The sequence below is a fragment of the Bicyclus anynana genome, chromosome 9, assembly GCF_947172395.1.
Source record: "Bicyclus anynana chromosome 9, ilBicAnyn1.1, whole genome shotgun sequence".
Taxonomy (NCBI): Eukaryota; Metazoa; Arthropoda; class Insecta; order Lepidoptera; family Nymphalidae; genus Bicyclus; species Bicyclus anynana.
The window spans coordinates 6,642,702-6,666,883 of NC_069091.1; the positions used below are offsets into that span (position 1 = coordinate 6,642,702).

Sequence of the window (24,182 nt, forward strand, 5' to 3'; positions counted from 1 at the left end):
CTAGTGGGGCCAAGATTAAGTATTTATAATACTTTACAAACAAAGGATTATTGTATCCCGAAATATAACGGCTGTCATTGGAGAATCGAACTGGCGCCTATGCGTCGAAACTCCTGTCGAATTGTTATTGGCTAAGTGTGAGCACTTAACAAGGGTTGACATTCCAACGGCGTTACGTAATTCTAACACAAAGGAATGTTGCGTGGGTTTTGTAAAATGCAGCTTAAAGAGTTATAAATAACTTACAATTATTATATAACCTAAATATTAATGCATCGCCACATCAGCCCCCCGGGAGACCGTTAGGTCGTAAGCTTCGCTGGAAATTTTACGCGTCTGCCTGGGCGAGTAGTTATTGCCGTTGGCGTAGTGACAGGCGATGTAGGAACTGCGGGCACGAGAGATTCGTTAATGACGTATGCCGGTTTTAAACGATCGATTGAAACCGTAACAATTTTACCAGCGATATCGATTTTAAAAGTTTTCTCTGACCTTTCAACGATTTTATATGGGCCAGAGTATGGATGTTGGAGCGGTTTACGTACTGCATCTTGTCTTAGAAAAACAGCAACGGCGGACGATAGATCCTTACTAACGAATGTTTTCGAATCTCCGTGTCGAACGACCGGTGTAGGTTTTAAAGCGCGTATATGTTTGCGAAGCCGAGATAGAAAATCGTTGTAATCCGTGACTTCCGACGTGGAAGGTAGAAACAGATCACCAGGCAAACGTAAGCTTTCACCATACAATAACTCAGCGGAGGTTGATGCTATATCTTCCTTCCAGGCGCAACGAATACCGAGTAAAACAAGAGGCAAAACTTCATACCAATTTTCATTGTTTTGGCACATGATAGCGGCCTTCAATTGTCGGTGAAATCGTTCGACTAAACCATTTGCAGCGGGATGATATGCGGTGGTAGTAAGGTGCTGTGCTCCCGTGAGCATAGCAAGCTCTTTAAACAAATGCGACTCGAATTGACGACCACGATCGGTCGTAATCCGTTGCGGGCATCCAAAACGTGCGATCCATCCACTAATGAAAGCGCGCGCTACTCTTTCGGCGGTGATATCTTCGAGCGGTATCACTTCGGGCCAACGCGAAAAACGGTCCACCGCGGTTAAGCAATAGCGATAACCGTGTGATATCACTAGTGGTCCGATTATATCAACGTGAATATAAGAGAAACGTGCAGATGGAGGAGTAAAACTATGAATTGGAGCTCTAGTGTGTCGTGAAACTTTCGATCTTTGACAAGCAAGACAGGCTTTAGTCCAGGCTCTGCAATTTTTACGTATATTAGGCCAGACGTATCTCTCTGTCATCAGTCGAATGGTGGGCGTAGCACCAGGATGACTTAACCCATGGACTAAATCGAAAGCCTGTTTACGGAATTCAGGTGTGAGATAAATGCGCGGTCTTGGTCCTGAAATATCGCAAAAAACTTTACATTCGCTCGAATCAGAAATTTTAATTTTCTGTAAGTCTAACGAAGTAGGGTTGTGCAATAGATGTCGAAGTTCGGAATCTGTCTCTTGGGCTATAGCGAGTTGTTGCAAATTAATGTCGTTAGAAATCGTTTCTATTCTTGACAGTGCATCAGCTACGATATTGTCGTCTCCGGATATGTGTCGTACGTCGGTCGTAAATTGCGAAACGAAATCGAAATACCGGAATTGACGTGGAGAACAGTTTTCCGATGCCTTGCGAAAAGCGGCGACAATTGGTTTGTGATCGGTCCAAATCGAAAACGTTTTAATTTCAATCATGAAGCGAAAGTATTTCACAGCTTCGTAAATTGCTAATAGCTCGCGGTCGAAAGGGCTGTACTTGCGTTGGGCAGTATTGAGTTTTTTGGAGAAGAAAGCAAGGGGTTGAATATTACCTTCAACTTTCTGTTGCAAAACGCTGCCTATCGCGACGTCGGAAGCATCACAAACTAACATTAGCTCTGCAGTCGGGTCGGGGTGAGCTAGCATGGTAGCGTCTACAAGACTCTGTTTACTTATATTGAACGCCAGCTCTAATTCATCGGTCCAGATTACGGGTGTGTTTGCCTTAACGTTTTGACCACTAAGAAGTCGATTCAATGGTGTTTGAGTTTTTGCAGCGTTAGGTAGGTACCTTCTGTAGAAGTTAATCATACCTAAAAATCTCCGAAGTTCTTTTAGAGTTTTCGGCTGCGTGAAGTTTTGAATAGCACTGACTTTATTAGGCGTAGGTCTCGTGCCATTCGCTGTAACCTGGTAACCCAAAAATTCTACTTCTGAAGCACCTAATACGCTTTTTGCAGAATTTATAACGGCGCCGTGTTCACGTAAGCGTTCTAATACAAGCGCGAGGTGACGTTCGTGTTCGTCGTGGTTCCGTGACGCGATCAAAATGTCGTCTATGTACGGAAAAGCAAAGTCGAGGTCTCTTAACATTTCGTCCATAAAACTTTGAAACGTTTGTGCTGCGTTTCGGAGGCCAAAAGATAAAAAAGGGAACTCGAATAAGCCAAAAACACTTGTAATCGCTGTTTTAGGTATATCAGCGGGGTTCACAGGAATTAAATGATAAGCACGCACTAAATCGATTTTGCTGAAGACAGTACACCCATGCAGGTTATGCGAGAAGTCCGCGATATGACGCACTGTATAACGGTCCGGTATTGTACGCGCATTCAAACCTCTATAATCTCCGCAAGGACGGTCCGTACCGTCTTTTTTCGGTACGAGATGCAGCGGAGCAGCCCACGGACTGTCAGATCTACGAGCGATTCCGGCTCTAACCATGACTTCGAACTCGCGTTTAGCGCGAAGCAAGCGGTCCGGCGCTAATCTGCGTGGTCGGCTGTATACGGGAGGACCGGGCGTAGTACGAATATAGTGTACCGTTTTATGTTTAACCTCTCGTATCGTAGGCTCGCCAGAAGGTCGCGTGACCTCAGGATACCGTTTTAATAACGTGTGGTAACGCGAGGTACCTGTAACCGTTTTAATTTCGCAAACGGGGTGGTTGACGGGCTGTGCATTTACAATTAAAGATGTATGCTTATCAACTAAACAGCGTTTTCTTACATCTACAAGCAAATTATAAAAACACAAAAAATCGATTCCTATAATAGGTTTGGTTACGTCAGCTATCACAAAACGCCAGTGAAAATTCCGACGCAACCCTAAATTAAGTGTTAAACTAATCGTACCGTACGTACTTATTTCGGTACCATTAGCGGCAAACAGTTTATAATCGCATTTCTTAACTAAAGACTTATTGTTATAACTTATTCTACTTAGCGGAAAAGCACACAAATCAGCACCAGTGTCTATTAAAAATTGAGCCTTAGTGTTCTTATCTGTAACAATAACGCGACTGGGTGAAACGGGACAGCCATTGTCAGTCGCATTCATTGACTGCCCGATTCGTTTCCCGTATCACTATTACGCGAGAAGAAACACGGTTCGCGGCACTTAGTAGATTTTTCTCGAAACTTTCTATGGTACCAACACAGTGTATCAGCTGCAGGGTTGTAGACGGGGCTTCGGGAACGGTGGCGCCAGCCGTGTCGCTCGTGCGGGCGAGAACGGGCACGCGATAGCTGCGCGTGCGGAGGTGACGACAGGGCAGCCACTTGACGCGTCAACTCGTCGATAGCTCGCTTGAGTTCGCATACCTCATCGTTTGCGGTAGGTGCGGCCAACTCGTGCACTTGCTGTGTTCCGATGACGTCACTTACGGTGTCCGCTAGCTTTGCGAGTTCCTCTAACGTGCTTTTTTGCTGCGAAGCGAGGATCACTTGAATGTGAGTCGGCAGGCGACTTGACCACAGGGAACGGACAAAGTCGTCTGGAACGTTTGGGCCTGCGAGATTTTGTAAATGTCTCAAAAATTGAGACGGTTTACGATCCCCGATGTCTTCGTGGGTCAGAAGTTGACGGACCCTTTTCTCTTGACTCACAGATAACCGAGCAATTAACTCCGCCTTCACTTTTTCGTACTTGTCAGCGGCCGGCGGGTTTTTTATGATGTCCTTTATTTCAGTGATATATTTTATGTCCAAGTTCGCGATAACGTAATTATATTTGGTCGCGTCGACGGTTATGTTCGCGAGCGCAAATTGACCCTCGAGTTGTGCGAACCATAACGCCGGTTCGTCGGGCCAAAAGGGTGGCACTTTAACGCGCACAGCTTGAACCGATTGTTCTTCGCGTTCGGACATTGTCTATTTATTAATTACTGACTATTCGAAAGCACTTTATGACTATGTTTGGGGTCACCACTTTATGACTGTTGTCGGGGTCACCACTTTATGACTGTTGTCGGGGTCACCACTTTATGACTGTTGTCGGGGTCACCACTTTATGTCATCACGTCGGGGTCACCACTTTATGGGAGCGCGCGTGTGGTGTATGAATTAAACTCCCATAATTAATATAAAAAGGTATATTTAATATTTGTACACGGAATAGAACTAAAAATAGAATGTACAAACTAAATAACAAAGATGAATCGAATGCGCATGTGACGCATTTATGACGTTGAAATGAGAGCCGCGATTTAGCCGTAAGCGTGGTAGCCGGTTAAGCCGTTTAACGTACTCTGCCCTAGTGGGGCCAAGATTAAGTATTTATAATACTTTACAAACAAAGGATTATTGTATCCCGAAATATAACGGCTGTCATTGGAGAATCGAACTGGCGCCTATGCGTCGAAACTCCTGTCGAATTGTTATTGGCTAAGTGTGAGCACTTAACAAGGGTTGACATTCCAACGGCGTTACGTAATTCTAACACAAAGGAATGTTGCGTGGGTTTTGTAAAATGCAGCTTAAAGAGTTATAAATAACTTACAATTATTATATAACCTAAATATTAATGCATCGCCACAAAGTTCTCAGAACCCAGAACCTTACGAGCCGTAGCCTCGTAGGCTAATCACTGGACCAACGAGACAGTTCATCATTACAATCCATATTAAGCTGCAGAACGCGGGTCTCCTTTCACAATGAGAAGGGTTAGGCTAATAGTCCACCACGCTGACCCAATGCGATTGCCATTGGGAGATTTCACACACGTCAAGAAATTCTCAGGTATGCAGGTTTTCTCACGATGACTTTTTCTTCACCGTTTGAGACACGAATGAAATGCTGCATTATTAACATTTAACACATAAGTAGGCTTTTTATCCCGGAAAAATCTATGGTTCCCGCGGGATTTTTGAAAAACTGATTTCCACGCATACGAAATCCCGAGCTTCCACTAGTATTAAATAATAATGAATTATTATACTCGCATACGAGTATATGAATTGAATTAAATAACCTAACAATGACATGTTAGTTGGACATCATGAGATGAAATCAATGTCAAACACTAATTTGTTGTAGAGTTAAAAGATCTTAATATTCTAATAAAAAAACCCAGATTTTATCTCAAAGTTAGCAACTACAATCTACTTTTGCATACTTTCAATATAAGATTTTATTTTAGAACCTTTCTAACTATGCATTTGACATGTACTTATATTATGAAGCAAAGAAAACGCACTATAGTGTGAAGTGAAAGAGTAAAGTAACTGTAGAGAGAAAGCTTCCTTTCTTATTGGAGAAAGGAAACACTTAGGTATATTAGGTATAGAACTATACATGCTGCACTGTATGTACCTACATGCAGGGCCATGAACCGCTCAAGGCAAATCGCTCAGTGTTGCAAGCAGTGGCGGATTTACCTTAAGGCCCGGGCCTAGGGTAGCCAGATGCTAGGGGCGGCCTAAGAATAAAAAATAACTAAACTTCAACACTTACAATCATATCTAATTTTGAAACTTTATTTTAACCTAAAACTGTTTTGAGTGTTTTTTTATCTAGTGCAACTATCCCCAAGACTTTTTGGACTTTAGGGGTTGCAAGTCTTATTCATTCGCTAACAAAGGCGCCAACATAATTTAAATTTAAACGTAAGAACATTTTTTAGAAACGAAATGTCTGTGACTAAAAAAGGTTTTTGCGTTTATTATCGTTAAATATTGATAGATTAAAAAAAGCTTACAATATTATTTTTAATAACTTGTTATTAAATTATAATGAGAAAAAAATACCTAATCTAATATAGTAGTTTCGCATTATAAATCCTAGAAGCACCTAGGGCAAAAACATAATAATATATCACACTGATTAATTGCGTAAGTACCGGCTATGTAATTTTTATCTATTAGTTCGTTTGATACAGGAAGTAGGTACTCTCGTAACGTTCATGATTCAACTGACATTTTTTTTAACCATTGTGTAATAGGCAATGATTTATTATACTGTAGATATGTTACGTGCTAATAAAATCACCGCAAAAACTGATCCGAAATTAGCGACTCCACTGAGTGCACACATGCACAATATTGTGTTTCATCATCATCATCATCAACCCATATTTGGCTCACTATAACGAAGAACCGTGAAGAAGAAGAACTATAAAGAAGAAAGAGCCGTGATAGCCCAGTGGATATGACCTCTGCCTCCGATTCCAGAGGGTGTGGGTTCGAATCCGGTCCGGGGCATGCACCTCCAACTTTTCAGTTGTGTGCATTTTAAGAAATTAAATATCACGTGTCTCAATCGGTGAAGGAAAACATCGTGAGGAAACCTGCATACCAGAGAATTATCTTAATTCTCTGCGTGTGTGAAGTCTGCCAATCCGCATTGGGCCAGCGTGGTGGACTATTGGCCTATGCCTTCTCATTCTGAGAGGAGACTCGAGCTCAGCAGTGAGCCGAATATGGGTTGATGACGCATAACGAAGAACGAAGTCACTGGTGTCTGCTAGTATATGGTATGTACTAGCAGACACCAGTGACTTCGTTCGCGAAAAAATTGTTTTAGTCTACACATAAGGATATTCAGTTTTTGCCACATTTTATTCACCCTCTTCTCCAATCGGTATTTAAAGTGATTTTATGATAAAGCCTAAATCAAAATAATCTTCCTCGAAGAATCAACTATCTAACACAAATAGTAGATTGATATAAAAGCGGATAAAATGACAAAAAAATATATATTACTTCACACAAATATTATGAAGGCGAAAGTTCGTGTGCTGAGCTCGAGTCTCCTCTCAGAATGAGAGGGGTTAGGCCAATAGTCTATAATATAATAGTCACTACCATGCTGGCCCAATGCGGATTGGCAGACTTCACACACGCAGAGAATTAAGAAAATTCTCTAGTATGCAGGTTTCCTCACGATGTTTTTCCTTCACCGTTTGAGACACGTGATATTTAATTTCTTAAAATGCACATAACTGTAAAGTTGGAGGTGCATGCCCCGGACCGGATTCGAAACCACGCCGTCCGGAATCGGAGGCAGAGGTCATATCCACTGGGCTATCACAATTTATGAAATAGTGGACTAATTTCACGTGGACGTAGTCGCGGGCGTCCGCTAGTTTTCAAATACAATACAATGTTTTTTGTATTACAAAGTTACACGCTTATTTTTTTTTAAGTAAGTACACGAGAGCTAAAAACACGTGTAAAGTATCATTATAAGGGGCAAAAACAATTTTGTTCTTACGAACCTATCGCTTAGTATTTATACTCGGGTAAATCAAAGGTCGTCCGTTAAATGGTTAGGTTCAACTTGAGATGATGAATATTGACAATGTAGTTTTGTTTTACCCTAAGTAGGTAGTAGGAACTATCTACTTAGGGTAAGGTTTTGACGGCCTCCGTGGCGCAGTGGTATGCGCGGTGGATTTACAAAACAAAGGTCGTGGGTTCGATCCCCGGCTGGGCAGATTGAGATTTTCTAAATTTGTCCAGGTCTGGCTGGTGGGAGGCTTCGGCCGTGGCTAGTTACCACCCTACCGACAAAGACGTACCAAGCGATTTAGCGTTCCGGTTCGATGCCGTGTAGAAACCGAAAGGGGTGTGGATTTTCATCCTCCTCCTAACAAGTTAGCCCGCTTCCGTCTTAGACTGCATCATCACTTACCATGAGGTGAGATTGTAGTCAAGGGCTAACTTGTAAAAAATAAAAAAAATAATTAATTAATTAAACAAATAAAAAATCCTGACTGCATAAATTATACAAAAACTGAAAAGAAAAAAAACAAGCTCAGTCCAGAAGTGTAGAAAGCAATTAGAAAACAGTCGGGACCTATTATATTGAATAGAATGATTTTCGTCTACATTTTTTTCAGGTCCCGACTGTTTTTTTCTTTTCAGTTTTTGTATAATTTATGCAGTCGGGTTGTTTTATTTGTTTAATTAATTTATTTATTTCACACCTTTTTAGTTACGATAGATGGTGAATTTCGGATTTATTTGTTGGTTACATGTTACAAAGTACGATGTATACCTACGTCCAACCGAGGTTAAGTAAATATTGAAAAAGATCTACGGAACCCTCGGTGGGCGAATCTGACTCGTACTTGTCCGATTTTTATAATCAATATATTTAGTTTAGTATATTTTAGGTGTTATATAACTTCACTTCATAGACCTCGCACCTTATAGTCATCCGCCTCGCGTATTTTGTATAGACAATTAATAAATAACGTTTTTCTAATTATAGTTTTTTTTAACATGGCTATGATATACCATTTTGAATTCCCCACAAAAAGCCCTTGATTTTGATACCCATGTTGCAATTGTAAAAAAAAAAAATTTTTTTCACCTCGAGTCTATAGCGTCTCACAGTCGTCTTGTTGTTGTTTTTTTAATTTCACCTATCTAAGAACACTTGGGTTATTAAGACAAATCTAATGATATCTTAGTTACGTAAATCCGTCCAGCGGTTTGGAAGATATGAGGTAATAAAGAATATTACATACATACATACATACATACATACATACATACATACATACATACATACATACATACATACATACATACAAGATACGCGCGAAAAACATGCAGTCGGGTAAAAAAGGAAGGTTTACATGTACCGCGAACGTACCGCACAGTGCTTTATGGCTGGTGGGAGGCTTCGGCCGTGGCTTGTTACCACGCGAGCCAAGCGATTCGAAGATAGCGTTCCGATACGATGATGTCGTGTAGAAACCGAAAGTTACTTTACAAGTTAGACTTCAATCTCACCTGATGGTAAGTGATGATGCAATTTAAGATGGAAGTCGGTTAACTTAAAAAAGGAAACTAATAGGAACATGGTCTGAGAAACTTTCAGTGTTTAAAAAATGAAGTTACACCTTCTAAGAGCTATGTCCATTATGTGATTCTCTTAGCCCTCATTCGCACAAAAGTTTTTTTTAACGGACGTTAAAAAAACGTTCAAATATAGCATGAAGGTAAATGGAGGTCTATTACCAACGCCTAAATTGAAAATGCAAGACTGCCCGAAAAAAGCCCTCATTCGCACGAAAGCTTATTTAAAACACGACACTTTTTTAGGAGCAGTGTTAAATAAAAAAACTTTAAAAAAACTCTCGTGCGAATGAGGGACTATTGCTCATTAACACACTTTAATGATTTCCCTCCGGTTTTGAACTGTCAGAGTGACACAGTTTTTCCATTGTAAGCTAAAAGCATTTTCTCATTTGGAAGAATAGATTTTCCATTGCAACCACTATTAGTTACAATCCATTCTTATTACATCCTATCATAGAATGTATTATACATATAATATACTTGACTAGCCGACGTCCCACAGATTTACCCGCGTAATTACCGTCCCCGTGAGAATACGAGGATAAAATATAGCTTATTAAACTCACAAATAACGTGGCTTTATTAAAAAAAAAGACTGTTCAAAATCGGTTCTGTAGTTTCAGAGAAAACACCACAAACTTTATCTCTTTATAATATTAGTGTAGACTGAATGTAGAGTCGTCGTTATCAACCCATATTCGGCTCACTGCTGAGCTCGAGTCTTCTCTCTGAATGAGAGGGATTAGGCCAATAGTCCACCACGCTGACCCAATGCGGATTGGCAGACTTGACACACGCAGAGAATTAAGAAAATTCTCTGGTATGCAGGTTTCCTCACGATGTTTTTCGTCGCCGTTTGAGACACATGATATTTAATTATATTACTAAAATGTACACAACTGAATGTAGAGTATAGGTAGGTATTTGGGTAGGTACATACATATTTTCCGAAGATTTTTATAAACTCTGTGTCCAAGCTGTCCTTGCTTGATACGCGATTAAATTACCAACCAACTTAAACTACCTACCTGCTAATAACGATGCACCTAAAAAAATTATACCTACATTCTGTGGTAACTCTTATTTATACCCTGTATTATTTATTTGAAGCATTTAATTAGTTTGCAATACTTTTTTGTATAATTATTGAAAATTAATGATTATTATAAAGATTCAAAAAAGTAGTTACCTGTTCGAACCTCGGAAAGGTAAACGCACTTTATTGCCAATCTGTATGGCATGGACTTTATAATATTGTTCTGTTTATTTACGTTCTGTGGTTCTTTGGGTGTAGATTTACCTCATAGTCCGGGATTTGTAAAACATTTTTTACAACTGATTACTATCAAATTAATTTTTCGTGAGTACCTTCATCTCGATGAGACAATCAACTTTTTTATTAACTTGATAGTAATCAGTTGTTCACATTCGCTTTCAAAGCGCAGTGTTGGTCGACCCCACACTAAGTGGACCGAAGACATCAAGCGGGTTGCAGGGAGCCGCTGGATGCTGGCGGCTCGAGACCGTTATGCTTGGAAGTCTATAGAAGAGGCCTATGTCCAACAGTAGACGTCCATCGGCTGATAATGATGACGATGAATTAGTTGTACAAAATGTTCTACGGATCCCTGACTATCAATTATTAAATTAACTTAAAATGACGGTGTAACAGTTAAACTAAATTAGATTTTTTAATTATTTTTTGTATTTGTTTCAGATAAGAAAACAATATTAAAAGGCGTCAGTGGAAGTTTCAAGCCAGGGCAACTGACGGCCATTATGGGCCCCTCAGGTGCTGGCAAAACTACACTCTTGAACATTCTTGCTGGTTATTCGTAAGTATTCAAATATATCATCATCATCATCATCATCATCATCACCGTCATCACTATCACCCCAATTCAATGACACAGCAGGGCCAGGTCTCCCTAAAGCAGTGGGGATTTGGGACTTAAACCCACCACGCTGTTCCAATATGGGGTAGGATGATTGACTCCGTAACGATCAGTATCAGTAGCGCTGTTCTTTAAAACTATGTTTTATTACCCAACAGCGCCTCGCATTCGTCTCTTTATATCTCTGTCTATCTCGGTACTATAGCATCGTTAGACAAAGCTGAAAATTTGTGAAAAGAAAGAAAAACTCAACAATATAGTAAGTACTTTTTATCCCATCCCAGACTCGAATCCAGGTAATTATGATTCGAAGCTTTACATGCTAATAACTGGACCAACAAAACCGTTATGCATATGTCAATTTTTTTATTCATGATGTTATCATTATCTCCTGATACTATAATAATGATTATTACGCTTACCCTATTAAACTCGTAATTACTAATTAAATGAAAAATGACTATAGATTTATCTTAATTACTTTTAATTAATTTATATAATACTATTTCTTTTCTTTTGTCATTATTTATTTATTGTAAATCCTATTAGGTCTGTCAGACCCACAAACAAAATCGTTTTGGTTTTCAAAACAGTCAAAATGCCAAAAAGCATTTTTTTTGTATTTATTTTGATTATTGTTTTTAAATTATCAACAAAAATTAAGCAATACTGTTTAAGCAAAGTTATGTTAAATAAATAAACAATATTGAAGTTTTTTAATAGAGATCAAAAATCACATTTTACATTAATTTAAGGTACAAGTGAATAAATTTATGAAACTTTGGCTATAAAAAAGAATATTGCTTATAAACTAAACTACTTAGTATTTCTATGCAATATTTTATGCATTATAAATAATGCATACAATACATACGTACTTGGAGGAGCGACGAAATGGTGGCCTACATCGCAAACTACTCAGGAGCTTAACGACAGGAGATTTTGTTGTTAATAAGTGACAGGTCTGTCAGACCCACCAGACCACCACCAAGGTTTAAAATAGGCTGAATAATGATGATAATACAAAAATTGCTCATTTAAATATAATAGATAGAATAAGACGCATCTTATATAAAACATAATTATCCATAAATACATACTACACTACATTAACTTTCTTAATTAATTATGACAGGTGGGGGTGGTCTGTCAGACCTGGTGGGTCTGGCAGACCCCCAAGGTTTGAAATGGGCTGAATGATGATGATAATACAAAAATTGCTCATTTAAATATAATAGACAGAGATGCATCTTATATAATACTTAATTATCCATAAACACATACTTCATTAACATTCTTAATTAATTATGACTCAATTATGTTTATCACCAGGACCAAGGGTGCAAAAGGCGAGATTATCGTAAACGGAGTATGCACGTGTGCGTCTCAATCGACCGGCCGAGGTGGCGCGAGATACATACGCCAGAACGATGACCTCCGCGTCCATCTCACCGTGTACGAGGCCATGGCTCTTGCCGCCGCTCTTAAGCTGGCCGACTTCAAGTTCCAAGAACGCAAAGAGAAAGTATGACAAATTCGTTGTAGCTATAGTGAAAGTTTTTGGTTATTTATTCCATAGGATTGCGCAATCCATGTAACATGCGATTTTGCCTAAAATCTCGATTAACGTGTTTGTTATGGTCGTTATATAGTATTGTTTATATAATGGAGTCTACACACGCCAACTTGCCGATACAAATGCAGACTGGTCGTGTATGGCTGTGGGCGGCTAAACAATCAATATCTAGCAAATGAAAAAATAAAGGAATGCCATAGTTTCCCTTAGATTTTTGAAAGTTGCCCTTGATTTCTCCAGGATCCCATCATCAGATCCTGACGTGCGGTCAATGGAGGTCCCAAAATATACCCTTTGAAACAAAACGAAGACCATATGACCGATTTTTTTCAAATCGGTCATATGGTCTTCGAGTAATCGAGTAACATACATACAAAAAAAACACAAACCTGTTTTTTTAATTCGGTTAAAAACAGAAAAGCTTAACCCCTCAACATCATTTGCTAACTATATAAATCCGTGTTAAAAACATGACATTTTTTTAAGGTGAATTTTGTATAACTTTACAAAAAATTGTAAAGTTTTTTTAATTATTATTTTTAGATTAAATTACTTATACTAGACTTATGCTAAGGGGCCTCCCTTTATGTAAAATTAAAAAAAACCGTTGCTTAGCGCTATGACCAAAGTAAAAACCATCTTCCAGAAATAGAATAACAATAACCAGGAATGGAATTTTGAATTCATATAGAGTTATAATATGTACTTGTAAACTACATCATTAGTCCAGTGGTGAGCTGGTTCAGCTATGGACAATGAGGTCCAGGGTTCGAATCCTGGATCAGGCCAACAAAAAATACGTTATTGGGATTTTTTTAATAAATCTTTTTTAAAATTAGCTGCCTGGAGCTGGTACAACCCATGGTAGCTACAGAGAGCACGTAAAGTCGGTGCTGCGCCTGATCTGGTCGTGTCGGTCTGCCGTCCCATAGGACTATGAAAGTGAACGAATAGAGAGTGCACCTGTGCTTGCGCACACATTTGTGCACTATAATAATTATCTCCTGGTTAATCTCACCATGTGATTGGCCTGAGTAAACAAACATTTACCACAACTCCCTCATCAATTTAAGTACTTTCAAAATAAAACACTTGTCTATGTCTCATATGCTATCTGAGCCGTGATAGCCCAGTGGAAATGACTTCTGCTTTCGATTCCGGAGAGCGTAGGTTTGAATCCGGTCCAAGTCATGCACCTCCAACTTTTCAGTTATGTGCATTTTAAGAAATTAAAGATTACTTGTCTCAAACGGTGGAAAAAAATCTGCCTGAGAATTTTCGTGTGTGAAGTCTGCCAATCCGCATTGGGCCAGCGTGGTAGACAATTGGCCTAGCCCCTCTCATTATGAGAGGAGACTCATGCTCAACAGTGAGCCGAATATGTGTTGATAATGATGATGATTGTCTGCTAGGTACATGAGTTGCTTGCCCTTCTGGGTCTAAGCGGGACGTCCCGGACTCTGTGCAGAGATTTATCAGGAGGGCAGAAGAGGAGACTCGCAGTAGCCTTGGAACTGCTGTCCGACCCGTCTTTGTTGTTCCTTGACGAGCCGACGACGTAAGTTATTTATTTTTACTACCCTCACTTACCAAAACCAAACACGCCTGGTCTAGGCACTTATTTTTCCGATTTTCCTTTATGGTGTAGAGACGTGGACCATTCACGCCAGAGAAAGACAAAGAATTGATGCGTTCGAGATGTGGTGTTGGAGGCGAATGTTACGTATACTGTGGACTGCCAATCGTACAAATAAAAAAATTGAATCACAGCTTCAAATTAAAACACATCTCTCAACCATCTGTCTACAGCGCACCCTCAGTTATTTTGGACATATCACACGCCGTGGTAACAACTTGGAAAAAAATATTGTGGTGGTAAATGTGGAAGGCAAATGGCCACGATCTCCAACCCGATAGTCGGATCTTCTCAAGGAAACAGGAGCCCGCACCTTTTACAGTGCCGTACAAATGGCAAACAACTGTACTCGATGGAGGAGCACTGTATACCAAAAGATCACTCGCCAAGGTGGTCACGATCCTCAGTCATGAGGGACCTAGAGAGAGACCCTCACTTAAATTCAATATCATAAACCTCAATACTCCGCGCCACGAGACTAGTCCCGTAGACGCGGCGCTAATGTCTTAATGGCGCTCATTGTAATGGTAATGGCGGTCTTATTGTCATTTGTGTAAGGCGCTGTCAATTTTAGTTCAGGTTTTAGCCGCGGGACTCCTTTCGTAGCGCGGAGTCTAGCTCCACATGACTCGACGGCAAACGGTCCTGTCGTACCTACTCCTAACACAAACTTGCTAAGCTAGCTTGCAGAAGGAATAATGGGAGGGGAGTTATTGATTATATATAAAAAATATTAAGTATTATTTTAAAACAGCATGATTAAATTTAGGATGACGTCACTAAGTTAATTTCTAAATCTGATATGCATATATCTGATCATAATAATCATCATAAACATCAATCAGAATTACGATTAGGATTCCCAAGCTATTTATTCAATCAGAAATTTAAACTATATCAAGTAGGTATATATATATGAGTCGTGATAGCCCACTGGATATGACCTCTGCCTCCTAATCCAGAGGGTGTGAGTTCGAATCCGCTCCGGGGCATGCACCTCCAACTGTTCAGTTGTGTGCATTTTAAGAAATTAAATATCACGTGTCTTAAATGGTGAAGGAAGAACATCGTGAGGAAACCTGCATACCAGAGACTTCTTAATTCTCTGCGTATGTGAAGTCTGTCAATCCGCATCGGGCCAGCGTGGTGGACTATTGGCCTAGCCCCTCTCATTCTGAGAGGAGAGTGAGCTGAAGCTTGTATTTCACAAAAACCAAGAATTTTTTTGAGACACTCCCATGATTGGTATTTATTTATTTATTCCCCAGCGGTTTAGACTCTTCGGCGTCAACGTCTTTAATCGCCCTCCTGAGTGCCTTAGCTCGTGGAGGGAGAACCCTGATCGCTACCATCCATCAACCTTCGGCCCTGATGTTCGAGAAAATAGACACCATCTACTGCCTGGCTGCCGGGAACGCGTTGTATTCTGGACCCAGGGAAAACCTCTTGCCAGCACTGAACGGCGCAGGGTTGCGATGCCCGCCCTACCACAACCCAGCCGATTTCTGTAAGTAAAGCAGTTTTGACGTGACGTCTTATAATTCGATGGAGCCGGCTGCACACTCAAAAAAGATGACGTCATGCGTCGTTCCATGGCTCTAGGGTTGCCAACTTTTTTACAAGAAATAAAGTCTATGAAGATTGTTAAACAGGATTTAAAAAAAACTAACATTTTCTTTTGAAAAATGCAACCATTCCATCAGTTATTTTTTATGACGTTGCCACGTTCAACTGTCGTCAGTATACCGACTTTACAGACAACTGATTTTTTTATCCATTAACAACTTGGGAGTGACCCTGCCTACTGCAAAAGTTCATAGGTTCGATTCCCAGTCGAAAATATTTCTGTGATTAACAAGAATGTGTTCCGGTGTTTGTTTATATGTTATTTACCAACGCCGCGCGGTTTCACCCGCGTAGGTCCCGTGATAATATGGGGATAAAATTACGACTATGACACTCATAAATAACGTGGCTGATGGTAATTCAGTAGATCCAGAGATGATAAAAGAATTCCTGTTTAATTCAAAAGCAAAATGCCCTCAGAGAGTCCTTAACACAAACTCAGCAAGTAACTAAGGCGATTTTATAACAAATACAAACATAGCTACAGAAATTAATTTAATTTAATTGCATGCACATAATAAAGAATGATCCAGAATGAGTCTTGCAGCAAGCAAACAAGCAGTGTGGTGAGGCCGGTGAAACCCATAAAACCCAAACGTCATGCGAAATATACAAACTTAGTTTTTTTTTCAACAATTTAACACTAACAAAAATTACGTAAATTAATATAATTTAATCAATAATTACCAATAAAAAAATACTCTTATTTCTAAATTTTTGTGATTTTTTAAAAATATATTTGAAAACATAAGACGCCATTTTGCTTGAATAATATTGAAAATTACTGACGCTTCGTGTCATACTAAATCGAGAATGTACCGATTCGTTTTTTGAATTTTGTTTTTGGAACGGCTACCGTTACCTTACCTACATCGTTGTGTTCCGTGCGGTCTATCTGCCTATTATTCTTTAATCTGTGGTTGCATGTAAGTATTTCACTAATGAATGAATGCCCCCAGTAGCGATATTAATTGTGTTGAAAAGCCCATAAAACAGATCCGCCATGAAGTATTTGCAATGAGGCTATTAACCTTCGATTATCGTCACGACAATGTGGCATTGGCTTTATTTATATTGCAATGTATCTAAGTCTGCTGACCCAATTACGGCATACTGTTTAGCATGCTGGTTTTTGTAGGTTACCTACCTAATAATATATTTTTTTTAACATTTTTAAGTTGCTTCACCTATGAGGTTTCAATCTAAACAAAAATAATAATTATTTCCTGTTCGTCCTATTGTACCCATAAAAAAATCATATTTAAACAACAGAACTTTATTACCTTGACTCTTTACTTGTTAATTAAAAATAATAAAACAGGCTTAAAACTTTACAGTTTTGTGCATACCTTCCAGCCTTCTTGGTTTTTTTAACCGAGTTTAAAAAAGAAAAAGTTCTAACTTCGGCTGTGGCCATGTTTTCAAGGAACTTTTACATCTGAATCCTGGTTTACATCTGACAGTATCAGCTCTATACTTGATCAGTATTGTAATTAGAGGATTGAACTGTATTAGTAAGTTAAGCGGTCATTCCGGTAATGATCGATAGTGTTACTTTGTGTATCTGCCATCCTTGACACGTAAAGCTCAGAACCTGATATGAGGCTTCTCCGTTATCAGAAGTCGAATTAATCATTCCCCGTTATATATCTTTGGGGTTAAAGCTCATACGGGGAAGTAAGAACGGAAATAATGGTAATGTTAAAAAAAATACAAATACCTATTCTTAAAAAAAAAAAACAAAAACCACAGAAGAACCAAAGTCACCGACATAGCTCAACAAGTTTCGAAGCTGAAGTGGCAATGGGCGGGGCTCATAGTTCGAAGAGCCGATGGACGTTGGGGTCCCAAAGTGCTGGAATGGCGACCCCGCACTAGTTGGACTGACGACATCCAGCGAGTCGCAGGGATGCGCTGGATGCAGGTGGCTCAGTATCGTGATGTTTGGAAGTCCCTACAAAAGGCCTATGTCCTTCAGTGGACGTCCATCGGCTGATATGATGATGATGATGATGATGATGATGAAAAAAAAAACAACTAACAAATAAAATATACTATATATAGTCAATCGTTGCTATAAATAACAATTTTTTTATTTAACCTTTTATGGCGTTGTAAATATGATTTATTATTTAATTATTATGACTTTCAAATCTATTAATATTCAAAGATCATTACACTGACGAGGACAAAATATCAATGCATCAATATACTATGTATACGTACAAGTATAGGAATCTCAAAGTGAATTGTTTGGTCTACATTTCCTCTTCTAACTTCCCTTTACAAACGTGAGACAAATCCATATACGTTTACCGGTTTATCCATAATTCATATAATCACTTACTATTAAGAGTTTACAAGGGCAAGGTCAAGTCCGTGCATTGACTTAAATATTAGAACAAGAATACATAACATAATAAGAGCCGTGATAGCCTAGTGAATACTACCTCTGCCTCCAATTCCGGAGGGTGTGGGTTCGAATCCGGTCTGAGGCATGCACCTCCAACTTTTCAGTTGTGTGCATTTTGAGAAATTAAATATCACGAATCTCAAACAATAAAGGAAAACATCGTAAGTAAATCTGCATACCAGAGAATTTTCTTAATTCTCTGCGTGTGTGAAATCTGCATTGGGCCAGCGTGGTGGACTATTGGCCTAACTCCTCTCATTCTGAGAGGAGACTCGAGCTCAGCAGTGTGATGATATGGGTTGATAATGATGAATAATGATAAGTAGGCATGATTTGTACAGCTAAAGTGTTTTTCAGGTAGCATGGGTACGGTAACAGTCGCCTGTTTGAAGTTCATAACACGTACCTACTATATATTGTCGTGAATCGCTTTCAAGAGTGTAATGAACTGTTGCCCGCACCATCCTACATGAAACGAACTGTATCAATCCTAATAACTGTACAAATCATGCCTACTTGGAACATTTATTCATTTTCATTCGTCATTATCAACCCATATTCGGCTCACTGCTCAGCTCGAGTCTCCTCTCAGAATGAGAAGGTTTAGGCCAACAGTCCACCACGCTAGCCCAATGCGGATTGGCAGACTTCACATACGCAGATAATTAAAAAAATTCTCTGGTATGCAGGTTTCCTCACGATGTTTTCCCTTTACGGTTTACCGTCTGAGACACGTCATATTTAATTTCTTAAAATGCACACAACTGAAAGTTGGAGGTGCATACCCCGGACTTTCGAACCCACACCCTCTGGAATCGGAGGCAGTGGTCATATCCACTGGGCTATGACCGGACCGTGGAACGTAACTAAGAAGTATTTTTTAAGTAAAGTAAAAGTGTACTTACGTACTTTTTCGAATTGGATAATTCTGTTCACTTAATTAGGTTATTAAGCACACATGACACAGATATTGTGTGTCCTTTGTAAGCATGTGTACGTACATAAGGCATACATACGCAACTAAATCAACTGATGACAATATTGTTTACCTACGACTTGCCTATGACCTAGTTGGAATGACTAGCATTTATGGAATTAAAGTTCTTAGTAGGGTACACAACGTATTATGAACTAGAAGTCATAGGAGCTCCTTTTTTACTTATCGATTTTAGGCTAATGAGCCTAAAATCGATAAGGTTATCTTGTGTCAAAAAAAGAGCCTCAGTAGCTCAATGGTAATGGGACCAACTCATCACCGAGAGGCGGTTCGATACCACCCGCGGGTCATTATCGTACCCACTCCTAACTACTGTTCGGGCGCCATATCATGGTGCAGGTGACAGTTCGTTGCACTCTTGAAAGTTTGTCGCGATTCACAATAATAATACCCCCTGGTAACGCCGCTGAGGTCCCATAAGGAGCCTACGGCACTTACACAATCAGAAAAAAAATCACGATAATAGTACTTTCGTATTATGAACGTCATAAGGCCACAGTCACCCGAACCATGCTACAGCGCACATTACCTATACGTGGAGGAGAACAGGAAAATTGGTCATATTTAAAAGATACGGCAAATATTTTTTTACACTAGTATCTGGTGGTACAGCAGTTAAATAAAAGTTTATTTATTAACCCCTGACTCAAAAAGAGGGTAGTCATAAGTTTGGCGTGTCTGTCAGTCTGTCTGTAGCACCACAGCTCTCGAACAGATGAACCGATTTCAATTTAGTTTTTTTTTTGTAATAAAGGTGACTTATGTGTAAGTGGGTAAGAATAACCAAATGTCTGCATATACTCGAGTGTAGTCTCAAATGAAAGCGCACTGTAACAGAATATTGGGGGTTTATCAAAATTTTCAATTTTATGTTATTTAAGTATGTGTTTATTCATTTTCAGTAATGGAAGTAGCATCAGGTGAATACGGGACAGCAATAGAAAGTATCGCTAACAGCATACAGCAGTACAAACCAGAATCTACCTCCAGAAGTTTGGAAGAAAACTTGCCTGTGATATCCTCTTTTTCAAGATCTCTAAGTAAGTCGTTTATCTCCTCAGACTAATTATTTATGGACTAGTATCGCACCCAAATTCACGAACAAAATTGTCTGTGAGTGGGCAGGGCACATAGTTCGAAGAGCAGATGGACGTTGGGGTCCCAACGTACTGGAATGGCGACTTCAAGCGAGTCGCAGGGATTCGCTGGATGCAAACGGCTCAGGATCGTGATGTTTGAAAGTCACTACAAAAGGCCTAAGTCCTGCGGTGGACGTCTAACAGCTGATATTATAATGATGATATGTTGAAAAATCTTCAAATTCTTTGTCAAACACTGTCACTCTAAGCCCGCCAATCTGCTTGAGAGCAGCATCGTGGGTCTAACCTCCATATTTGCTCTCCTATAAACAGGGAGGCCTGTACCTGTAGTGAGCTGATAAAATAGGTAATCTATACTAATATTATAAAACCACAGAGTTTGAACGCGCTAATCTCAGGAACTACTGGTCCGATTTGAAAATCTCTTTTAGTATTATATAGCCCATTTATCGAGGAATGCTACAGGCTATATATTTTCCCCATATTCCTACAGGAACGTGAACCACGGGGGTAAAACCGCGCGGCGTCAGCAAGTGATGACATATTAGAAATAAATCCTAAGATTGACTAGGTCCTATTCTGTAAGTCAATGAAGAAAGTTATGATGCTAATTGATTTTTTACTTGTTTTTAAAGGATGTGTTTCTCTGTCTAGGTATAGACACAGAATTAAAAGACAAGCAGTTCAGAAGTAATGTTAAACATCAGCAGAAATTCTCCAAAGACATCTACAGACCGTCCGGCTACATGAAGCAGACATGGATACTTTTGTACAGAAACTATTTGATGACAACTAGGAATTATGTGAGTTATTTTTGAGGATTCCTTAATTTAAATATTAAAGTGTTTTTCAGATAGCATGGGTACGGTGATAGTCGCATGACTTTCATAATACGTACCATTATCATTATAGCGGCAAACTCTCAAGAGTGAAACGAACTGTCTGCACCATCCTACATGAAACGAATTGTAGTTTATATACGAATTTAAAAAGCACAGCGATGATTTTGTTTTCTTTTAATATAGGATTTAAAAAAGGATAAAGTATTAAAAAAAACAGAGCCAATATAGCCCTACTAAAACGACTGGTCATCACTTTCTCCAAAACAATTAACTAAAAATCTTATTCTGGGACCACTGGGATAGTATTTTTTTGTTAATTATCGTCGTTGTTGTTGTTGTTATTGTTGTTGTTGTTGTTTGGTTGTTGTTGTTGTCGGTGTTGTTGTAGATGATGATATACTAAGGTTGTCGTACCAACAATTGAATAAATTGTCATTAGCATTACGTAAAAAAATCCTGCCTTAGGAATGGGACAACGCTAGGTCAGGATCGAACTTAGAAACCGTTGACGCTTTTACCTACTATAATTACCTCCTAATATTATATTATTTATTACAAAAGTTCTCATGAGTTAAATCTATTATTTTAAATGCGTCAAGTTGCCAGGCTTTATACAAAAACTAAAAGAATTGACCGCAAGAACAATCTAAACTGCATATAATAATAATCTTTTGTGCAAATTAATTACCTACCTAATAACCAAAAGTTACATTATCTTGGTAAAAATTAAATCTTGTGTGTGTAGAATGTTTATAGCTAGTAGGTGTAATTATGTCGAAAAATTATTATTCAAGTCTACATAATATTTAATTAACTGAATACCTACTTAAGCTAACCCTACAATAAAATATTTTAAACTAAAAGTTGTCCACTATTTTATTAAATGAATTATTTATGAATAACTTTTTGCAAATATTATTTGTAGAAATAATACCTAATATTATTTTCTGAGCTTAATTTTATCTTATCTAAAGTTTATTGTATATAATAAGGATATGACCACCTCAGTATTTAAATAATATTATAATTAAATAATATAATCGAGAAATAATACAATAAGGAACTTAAGCTAACTTATCCTAATAACTATACAAATCATGCCCACGTGGAATGGTGGCAAGAATACTGGCATATCCGCGCTGGGCAGCCAGACTGATCCTTTGCACAAAAAAAGTGCCAGCCCTTCTTATTATAGTTATAACTTACTTAGAATATATTTACGGCAATTATACCATACTTTTGTAGCCTCAAATTAACTAGCCACTTACCTACTTACACTAAATCGATGTATCATAAAAATCAATAGCATTAAATAAGATTGTGCTAGTATTGGTATACTTGTAGAATATAAACTTTTTAGGGTTTCGTGATTTAAAAAGCAGAGGTAATTTTGTAATCCGTCAGTCTCTCTGTATAGATCATAGAGTTATTACACGTAGATAATGTGGAGTCGCAGGATTCGAAAACCGTTTCATGTACCCCGAAATGGGAGCCCTCGACGCATCACGACGCTACGATAAGTACGCTCGTGTTCGTGTCGGCGAGTGAAGTTAGCTTAGCTCTTACGCTCACATAGTCACAGAAGTGGCTTACGTTTGGTTTGGAGTGAAAAATTGTTAGGTGTTGCGGGTCTATAGGTTATTAGTCTAAGGTCTAGATCCTTTTTTTCTGAATTAGTGAATGCATCAAATTGAAATTATTGATTACTCTGATTTGCAGTTCCTTAGAACTGTGAAATTAAAACTATAACGTCGACACATTCAAGTTAAAAGCTGTTAATGCTGCATAAGTATTTAACACTTGCAATGATATTAAAACCTATTGAGTCATCATCATCAATCCATATTCGGCTTACTGCTGAGCTCTAGTCTCCTCTCAGAATGAGAGGGGTTAGGCCAATAGTCCACAACGCTGGCCCAATGCGGATTGGCAGACTTCACACATGCAGAGAATTGAAACCTGCATACCAGAGAATTTTCTCTGGTATGCAGGTTTCCTCACGATGTTTTCCCTTCACCGTTTGAGATATGTGATATTTAATTTCTTAAAAAATGCACACAACTGAAAAGTTGGAGGTGCATGCCCCGGACTGGATTCGAACCCACACCCTCCGGAATCGGAAACAGAGGTCATATCCACTGGGCTATCACGACTCTAGGTTTTAAGGTAGGTTAAAACCTATTGAATACTGCCCTTTAAACTATAAATTGTAAAATTTGGCAAAAAACAATGTCTGAAGAAAGAAAAAAAACGCAGCAACTTATTCTAAACTAGCTGACGCCGCGCGGTTTCACCCACGTGGTTCCCGTTCCTGTAGGAATATGGAGATAATATATAGCCTATAGCCTTCTTCAATAAATGAGCTATCTAACACTGAAATATTTTTTTAAATCGGAACAGTAGTTCCTGCGATTAGCGCGTTCAATCAAAAACAACCAAACTCTTCAGCTCTATAATATTAGTATAGATCTAAGTCATTTGTTTTCTGTCCACAGTCCCTGTTTATGTACCGGGTAGCAGCCCACGTGGTAATAGCTCTCATCTTCGGCTACCTCTACCTCGGGGTAGGAAGCGAAGCGAGCAGCGTGCTGGGAAACTACGTGTATTTGTATGGATCAATGCTTCTCGTCGTGTATACCGGCAAAATGTCCGTCACATTGTCTTGTAAGTGCAGCTTTCGTTAATAGAAATAGAGCCAAGCTGGCCCAGACCTACCACATTTCATAAAGCCTAAAAATTTATCAGCATAGCTTAGTACCCTAGCCATTTATTAAGGGACTATGGTGGCATTTGAAGCGGGTTATAAGGGTCCAACTGCAAACTTTGTTTTTAATAACAACCTATTAAAATAAACATCCAATCAAATAACCATTGCTTTTATCGGATTCCGTAAATTACCATAGGTAAAGTCATCATCATCATCATCACCAGTATTCAACGGTGAGCCGAATCCCAA

At 39.0% G+C, this 24,182-nt stretch overlaps 1 protein-coding gene across 2 annotated transcripts in view; it reads left to right on the forward strand.

The window, feature by feature from the left end:
* Window positions 1-24,182, forward strand: part of LOC112044581 (ATP-binding cassette sub-family G member 1) — a 90,324-nt gene that overhangs the window by 26,390 nt on the left and 39,752 nt on the right. For both annotated transcript variants that reach the window (XR_008251093.1, XM_024080455.2), the window contains exons 3-9: window positions 10,859-10,976; window positions 12,369-12,561; window positions 14,025-14,170; window positions 15,517-15,755; window positions 20,187-20,324; window positions 21,039-21,187; window positions 23,722-23,890. Coding sequence is in view for 1 of the 2 variants with exons in the window: in XM_024080455.2 (XP_023936223.2) it covers window positions 10,859-10,976; window positions 12,369-12,561; window positions 14,025-14,170; window positions 15,517-15,755; window positions 20,187-20,324; window positions 21,039-21,187; window positions 23,722-23,890 (1,152 nt within the window). In the remaining variant the exon portion in view is untranslated. The remainder of the gene's footprint in view (window positions 1-10,858; window positions 10,977-12,368; window positions 12,562-14,024; window positions 14,171-15,516; window positions 15,756-20,186; window positions 20,325-21,038; window positions 21,188-23,721; window positions 23,891-24,182) is intronic.